Genomic DNA, 8,462 nt, shown 5'->3' on the forward strand with positions numbered 1-8,462 from the left:
CTCACGACGTTTCGGCCACAACGCAAGCAGCCGTCCTCAGGTGAAGAACAGGTCTGTCGGAAAGACAGCGTCTGAATGAACACCAACAAGCTTGGCAGCGTATATTTAAGCTGGGTTAGGGGAGGAAGGGCGCCTTGACAAAGGAATTTGCATATCAACAGAGGAATTTATCATATTTATGGAAAATGCAGATATGGGATTAGTCACTACTTGTGGAATGCGTAGGAGGTGGGGGGGAGGGTCTCAAAGTCATATTATGCCCGTGCATTATGTTTACACTTTACCGAAAGAACCAAGAAGATGAATCCCTGCAGTCACGAAAGCTTTACATCGAAAATCACCACCACCGTGGTGCCCCTTCAAAATAATGAGCGTGTCAACTGGTAACGCTCAGCCGCACAGTCTTCACTCGCCGTCGTAGAGAGAGAGAGGAGGAGGAGGAACGACAGACGAGCATGAAGGCAGCAGCAGCAGCAGCAGCCATGCAGCGGTGATCCGGCGCAACCACAATAAATGCCCAAGTTCTGCGGTCCCCTATGCATGAAAGTGTTATCGGCCAATTCACGCGTGTTTATGCATGTGAGAGGACGACACCGGAGCGCCCGATGGCAAGCCCATGTATGCGAGGGGGCAACCCTCTATCCCATACAGATGGAACAGGTGGAGTCCACATTTTTGCCATGCAGCCTTCTCCTGATGCATCACGGTGATGACACCTCGTCAACGCAGCGTCTGTGTGCGATCCACAAACTCTGGCTGCTGCTTCCACAGTGCTGGATTACGGGCAGCCACGTGCACAACCGCTGTTGATGACGTGACTTAACCGAAAGAACCAAAGAATAATTCCTGCAGTCACGAAAGCTCCAAAAATTAAGATTGATGACGATGAGTTTATAATTCGCTTCATTTGTCTGCTACGTCTGTCAATGTGAAAGACCCAACGCGGAAGATCCCCCGTGGGTTTTTGATCTTCCACGAGGCTCGCGGTCCACCCTGAACCGCACCCGGTGCACAAATCACGGCAGATGCGGATACCCGATGCACAAATCGCGGTGCGACTGTGGCCATCCAGAACAGAGGCCGTACAACGTGCAAGGACGCGATGCCCCGATCCACAAACACGAAGTCGACATCGCAGCGACGCACTCCGCTGCCCCTGACGCGGTTATCGGACTTGACCACCTGATTGTGAAATCGTAGTCGCTGCTCTGCATCGACATCAGCAGCCGTGCGACAAGAAAATGATGAATTGGCCTTCGAACTGTGAGTCGGGACCTCTTGACCAGAGCAGAATGCCCGGGCGGATGCAGTGACAACAATAGCCCTTTGTGTGCCCAGGAAAGCCTCCCCGAGTCTCAAGATTACTCTTCGTGAGACTCCTGCGCCACTGGGATGTTTGACCATTTCCTACATTATTGTGTGCGGGCGTGCGCGTGGAGTGGTGGGGTAGTGGTTAGCGCTGCGAGTTCGATTCCCGCTCACGGACAACACCGGTGACGATTTTCTGAATCGTTCCTGGGTCTCCCCTAGGTCGGCTAAGCGTCAAATGAGTAGCTGGTGCGGTGTGTAAACATCGCCACTGGGGATACAAAGGCGGCCGGGCGTGGTGCTGGCCCCTTCGTGTGCCGTGTCGGCCTCCATAGGTGCTACTCACTAACAGCACTTGCCCCTACAGTCTGATAGAAGCTACGCGGGGGATCTTTATCCGTGTGTGTGTGTGTTTCTACTCGAACACAAACACACGCGTGTGAAGTTAAGAGGAAGGGATCTCGTCGTCTTTTCACAAGAGTAGACGGACCCGCCCTTCCTCTGACTTCCCCTGATCCCCTATCCCCTCCCACCTCTGCTCCCCCCCGCCCCCCTATCGCTGACCCCCCCTCCTCCTACCACCAACCCCCTCGCTTCCTCTGAAATCGCTCCCCCGCGAGCTTCCTCTGCAAACAATGAGTCGCGCAGAGCTTCGTAGGCACCCACGCACCGTGCCTCCTCCTCATCCTCATCCCCACCTTGTCTATGAATCAAGTGTTCTAGGTCCACCACCATCAGCAGCCATTATCTATCCACTGCTCGATGAAGGCCTTGTCCCTCCCGCGCCTCTTGAAATTCAATGCAGGGGCCGTTGTTCTGTTGTGCCTGCGGCATGGGTTGAAGCTCCAAAATTAAGATTGATGGGTTGAAGCGTTTGTAAATTGACACGGGGTTAACGCAGCACGGGTTCAACTTATGTGGGCGGCTTAGGGAGGTCATCATCCAGCGGTGGATAGATGATAGATTGTGGCTGCTGCCGCTCAGGATGACTGAGTGAGAACGGAGTACGAGGGCAGCAACAGGAGCGCGTGGAATGGTGGTGTCGGCTCATGCGACACCACCATTCCACAGCAGAATCAGAATAACAGTTATGTTTTGCAGATGTCCAGTCGGGGCACGGGGTTAGAACGTTACAACAAACAAACGATACAAAAACACGCTAGGAGCGCAAAGTACAAGAAAGGTAAACAAATCACAATAAAAAATATACAAATAAAACTAAACTATTGTTTTTCTCCATTGGAACCTCATTTGCTTACCCTGAGCTATCACACTCTGATGGTGCATTGTCTTTGAGTTGTGTGCCTTTTGGTGTCAGCTGGTTCAACCCATGTGAGACTAGGCTCTGAGGAAAGCTGCCGCGGGTGTGGACCAATCAACTTCAAGGACAGTGCATACATTATCAGAGTTATGTTTTTTGTTTGCATTCCGACTGCAGGTATTGTGGTCTATGCAAACATGACTCCTTGTAAAAAAAGGTGTCAGTTTTGTTGCCAGATAATTATCATATTGTTTACCTATCCAGGTAAGGTCCACTGAGCTATGAGCTTCTTTTTCAGAAGCGACCTGGGCGCCAATGGCAGCTCAAACGAAGTGGCTCGTCACGTGGACATTTGCATCAGCAAAATCATCGAAACGCCTGGATGTTGAGTCTTAATGTGTAGGGGAACACCCCAGGAGGCGTTGGTGGAGCGGAGAGGTCGTGCTTCGAACACTGTGCAGTGAACTCAGCTGGTCCCAGGTTCGATTCCAGGCCACGGCTAACTTCAGCAATGTCTGAACCGGTCCGTCCTGGGTTCTTCTCGCACCCCCCCCCCCATGCCCGGCACTGATCAGTCGTGGTAAAGTATGGTGACGCACACACAGAGTCAACCAAAGTCTAAAGGCATCTGCTGCGAAAAGTCTTCATATCAGCAGTAGATAGACAAATTAATAATTTTGTAAAAAAAAAAATTGTAACGTTTAGGGCTAGATGGTGCAATGCAATCATTGTCTCTTCTGCGGCCGCAAACGATATCTTTGATTCATCCGGCAAAGCCTCGTCCGAGCCCTAATGACTCGTTTCAGGAGAATCTCGCAGTGGAATGTTTTGGCCACTTTTGCAGTCCAACACTCGGCCCTCTCTGCTTCCTCCCTCGCACTGCCCGACCTTGTAATTTTCTCTTCTCCCACCGCCGCCCCTAGCTCTTATCACGACGACCTTGCTCCGCTCCAGAAACGCGCCGACCCTCCACCGTCACACAGTGACTTGCAGGGCCGTTTCCTTCTGGCCGCTCGGCGTATCGGAGGCTTACTGGCGCCCGTGTCACGCACGCAGTGAACGCGACAGGGTTGGCGGATCACACACAGACGCGGTGACCATTCCCCTCCCGTTTGGGCGTCCAGGAGACGTAGCCGGGCTCGCCATGAGAAGGCAGTGCACGCCAATGTGAACGCCACGAACATCTGATCCATCTGTACGGCATATGCACGTTTGTTGAACTCCTTTCGCACCGGACCAAACGGAGGTGCAGAGAGCCATCGAGTGTTCACCCCTCGCATCCGCGAGTTGTCGCCGGGAACTCCGGTTTCCACCCACGTGCATGGACGCTCATTAATTGGTCGATAACACCTTAATATACAGAGGGGATCGCAGAGCTTGGCCGACTGTTGGCCATGCCGGGTCACCGCCGCGGCTGCTGCTGCTGCTGCCCTCCCCGCTCGCCTGTGGCTCCTCCTCCGGGCCGTGTCCGAGTCGTCCTCTCTCGACGAGAGCGATGTGCGTACGTACGTTGAACTTCTTCCGCACCGTACGTAGCCAACCGTGCTCATCGGAGGTGGCACAGCGTTACGAGGTGAAATCATGAAAGCGAAACGCGGGAGTGGGGTGTTATTTGTCGGATGGGTGAGAAAATCTGAGTACCTGGAGGAAGCTCACCACACATACGAGGCTAAAACTAAACTTTTAATTTTAGGTGAGGCCCACTGAGCTATACAGCTCTTCTTTCGGAAGCGATCTGGCCACAAACGACAGCACGACGACGTAGCTTCATCACGTGGACATGCACAGCCGATAAAGACTCTAAACGAGTGACGTTGATTCTAAATGTTGAGGGGAAAAGCGGAGGACCCGGAGAAAAATCCACGCGACCACGTGGAGAGAGAGAGAGAAACGCAAACTCCACATGCACAGCAGGCGTCAGGGGGTCGGGATGTAACTCACGACCTCCTGTACACCAGGCGAGGTAGTTAACATCTCGCCACCACGGCACCCTAAACACTCAACGATCCGCATCGACGGCTTCATTCTCGAGCCCACTTGCTGTGCTGCCATCCACTGAGGCGAGGCAACCACTCCGCCCAGCGGATTGATGGCGGTGGTGGTGGTGAGGAAGGGGAGGGGGGGTGATGGAAGATGATTTCACAAATCTTTACGTGATCCACCAACCCTTTGCTTTCGCAGAGATCGCGATCCACAGCGCGCGCGCCTTACCTGTCTGGGGGGCAGCTTGCGACACCAGGTGGGCGAGGAGGAGCACACGCAGGAGGGGGGCCATCGCGAGGTTTGGGGGGGGGGGGTCGGCGGTGGGGGGGGGCTCTGGGGGAGAGAGGGGGGGGGGTACAAAGGTCGAAAGTTCCGGGAGATGAGGAGAGAGAGGGGATGGGGGTGAGTGGAGGTGGAGTGGAAGAGGGGGTGAAGAGATGTGAGAGAAGTCGGCAGAAGTTCCCTCCCTCTCGCTCTCCCTCTCGCTCTCCCTCTCGCTCTCTCTCGCTCTCCCTCTCGCTCTCTCTCGCTCTCTCTTTGACGGGCGGCACGTCCCGTCCTCCCCGTGGAGCTGCACAGGTGCAGGCGGCGCCTTTGAAGCCAAGCTTCAGGTGTTTGAGGCCCGCGCGAGTCTGATGAATCACACGCAAGCGCGCACGCAGAGACGAAGATCACCGTGTTCAACGTGATTCTGTTTCGTTAGTGAACACCTATTTAGGCAGGCACGACTCACGAGCGCGTGGATGGGTGGCCAGCCCCACGGCCCCGGCCGCCTTTGTCTCCCCAGCGCTGATGTTTACACACAGCACCGGGTAACCACATTTAAGGCTGAGTCTACCTAGGGGAGGCCCAGAACCGGTTCAGATAATTGTCACACCTTACACACGAACGTGCACACACACACATCTGACACACATACACACACCTGATACACACACAAACACCTGATAAACACGCACGCACTGATACCTGAGATGCACACACACCTGATAAACACGCACGCACTGAGATGCACACACACGCGGCACATGCACTTAAGATAAAATACACACACGTACGCACAAAGACAAAGATCACCCGTATAGCCTTAACATACTATTGGTGCAAGTGCTGTTAACGACCACCAAAATGACACACACACACACAAGTTCATCCACCGGGAATAGTCAAACACACATGTGGGATGCACACGCACACACACCGTTGATATGCAAACACATGGTGCTGAGTTGCACACGAACCTGCACGCCGGAGATGCTTGCACACGTGGGCACCTCACACGTGATATGCACACACACACACACCTTACAGACACGTGCACACACACCTGAGATACACACACACCACACACGCCTTACAGACACGTACACACACACCTGAGATACACACACCACACACGCCTTACAGACACGTACACACACACCTGAGATACACACACACGCCTTACAAAGACAAAGATCCCCCGTATAGCCTTCACAGACTGTAGGGGAAAGTGCTGTTAGCGAGCACCTATGAAGGCCGGAACGGTACACGAGGGGGTGGGTGGCCAGCACCACGCTCGACCGCCTTTGTCTCCCCAGTGGCGATGTTTACACACCGCACCAGGTACTCATTTAAGGCTGAGTCGACCTAGGGGAGGCCCAGGACCGGTTCAGATAATCGTCACTGGTGTTAGCCGTGAACGGGAATCAAACCCGGGTCGCCAGGTTCATAGCGCAGCGCGCTAACCACTACACTACCGCTCCCCACACGCCTTACAGACACGTACACACACACGTGACACACACACACCACACACACGCCTTACAGACACGTACACACACACACACACACCTGAGACACACACACACACACCTGAGACACATACACACCACCCACGCCTTACAGACACGTACACACACACGTGACACACACACGCCTTACAGACACGTACACACACACCTGAGACACACACACACCACACACGCCTTACAGACACGTACACACACACCTGAGACACACACACACCTGAGACACACACACACCTGAGACACACACACACCTGAGACACACACACACCTGAGACACACACACACCACCCACGCCTTACAGACACGTACACACACACGTGACACACACACCACACACGCCTTACAAAAGATCCCCCGTATAGCCTTAACAGACTGTAGGGGCAAGTGCTGTTAGCGAGCACCTATGAAGGCCGGAGCGGTACACGAGGGGGTGGGTGGCCAGCACCACGCCCGACCGCCTTTGTCTCCCCAGTGGCGATGTTTACACACCGCACCAGGTACTCATTTAAGGCTGAGTCGACCTAGGGGAGGCCCAGGACCGGTTCAGATAATCGTCACTGGTGTTAGCCGTGAGCGGGAATCGAACCCAGGTCGCCAGGTTCATAGCGCAGCGCGCTAACCGCTACACTACCGCTCCCCACACAAAAGACACGTGCGCACATACATATGCATGTGCACACAAGACAAATGTCCCCCGTATAGCCTCAAACGCCTTTGGGGAAAGTGCTGTTAGCGAGCACCAATAAAGGGCTGAACGGTACACGAGGGGACCAGCACCACGCCCGACCGCCTTTGTCTCCCAAGTGGCGATGTTTACGGACTACATCAGGTACTCATTTGAGGCTGAGACGACTTAGACGATTACCACTGATGTTGGCCGTGAGCGGGGAACCGAACTCGTATCGCCAGGTTCGTAGCGCAGCGATCTAACCACTGCGCCACGGCTCTCCATAAATGTGCCACATACACGTGCACACACAAACACACACGTGCACACACAAACACACACGAGTACACACGAGTACACACGAGTACACACAAACACACAAACGCGCACACACAAACACACACAAACGCGCACACACAAACACACACAAACGTGCACACATAAACACACACGTACACGTGCACACATACAAGTGCACACACACAGGCGCATACACACACATGTGCATAGCACGTGCACACACACACGTGTACACACACAGGCGTACACACACCTGAAGGCAGCTCACCACGCGGCCACTTCGCAGCTTGGCTCGAGGATTTAAATCAGAAGCGGCGGCGAGCGACTTCTGCTGCTGCTGATGTTGTCGAGGAAGAGGGGCAGGAGGTGATGGTGATGGTGAGGGGGGGCAGCACTGAGGGGCGGGGTGGGGGGAGATTGGAGAGATGCGAGAGAGGGTGGGTGGAGAGTTTTTGGAACTGGGGGAGCGAACGCAGGCTTCCGAGAATTGGGGAAAAATGTGTGTGTGTGTATGTGGGTGTGTTGAACTTTGTTTTCACCGTACGCAGCCAACCGCGCTAATCGGAAGTGCGGGGGATGGCCGTGAGCGGGAATCGAACCCGGGTCCCTGAGTTGCGTAGCACAGCGCGCTAACCACTGCACCACCGCTCCCCACATACGTACAAAGATCCTCCGTATAGCTTTAACAGACTGTTAGGGAAAGTGCTGTTAGCGAGCACCTATGGAGGCCGGCACCGCACACGAGGGGGTGGGTGGCCAGCACCACGCTCGACCGCCTTTGTCTCCCCAGTGGCGATGTTTACACACCACACTGGCTACTAATTTGAGGCTGAGTTGACCTAAGGGAGGCCCAGGACCGGTTCAGATACTTGTCACCGGTGTTGGCCGTGAGCGGGAATCGAACCCGGGTCCCTGGGTTTCGCAGCGCAGCGTAGCGCTAACCGCTGCGCCACCGCTCCCCACATAGCACGTGCACACGTTGATTGGCAAACGCCGACACGAATGCCGGGAAAGTTTCTGATTTTCAGTCAAATCACCACCGGTCCAAGTTTTCTGATACATTCGTGTTGCTGCTGCTGCGTTAGCAGTGGTGCACAAGCACAAATAACAACAGCGGCAGCAGCAGCAGCTAATGTCAAAAAAACAATTATCA

At 54.4% G+C, this 8,462-nt stretch overlaps 1 protein-coding gene across 3 annotated transcripts in view; it reads right to left on the reverse strand.

Moving 5' to 3' along the window:
• LOC144939153 (C-type mannose receptor 2-like) overlaps positions 1–7,675 on the reverse strand; it is a 55,017-nt gene extending 47,342 nt beyond the window's left edge. For 2 of the 3 annotated variants that reach the window (XM_078866676.1, XM_078866674.1), the window contains exons 1-2: positions 7,563–7,675; positions 4,781–5,184 (exon numbers count right to left, since the gene is read on the reverse strand). In XM_078866676.1, the coding sequence (XP_078722802.1) occupies positions 4,781–4,844 (64 nt within the window). In that variant the 5' untranslated portion in view covers positions 4,845–5,184; positions 7,563–7,675. The remainder of the gene's footprint in view (positions 1–4,780; positions 5,185–7,562) is intronic. The other variant, XM_078866675.1, reaches the window with a different exon arrangement.
• Between the last annotated feature and the right edge of the window lie 787 nt (positions 7,676–8,462).

The sequence above is a fragment of the Lampetra fluviatilis genome, chromosome 2 (genome assembly GCF_964198595.1).
Source record: "Lampetra fluviatilis chromosome 2, kcLamFluv1.1, whole genome shotgun sequence".
Taxonomy (NCBI): domain Eukaryota; kingdom Metazoa; phylum Chordata; class Hyperoartia; order Petromyzontiformes; family Petromyzontidae; genus Lampetra; species Lampetra fluviatilis.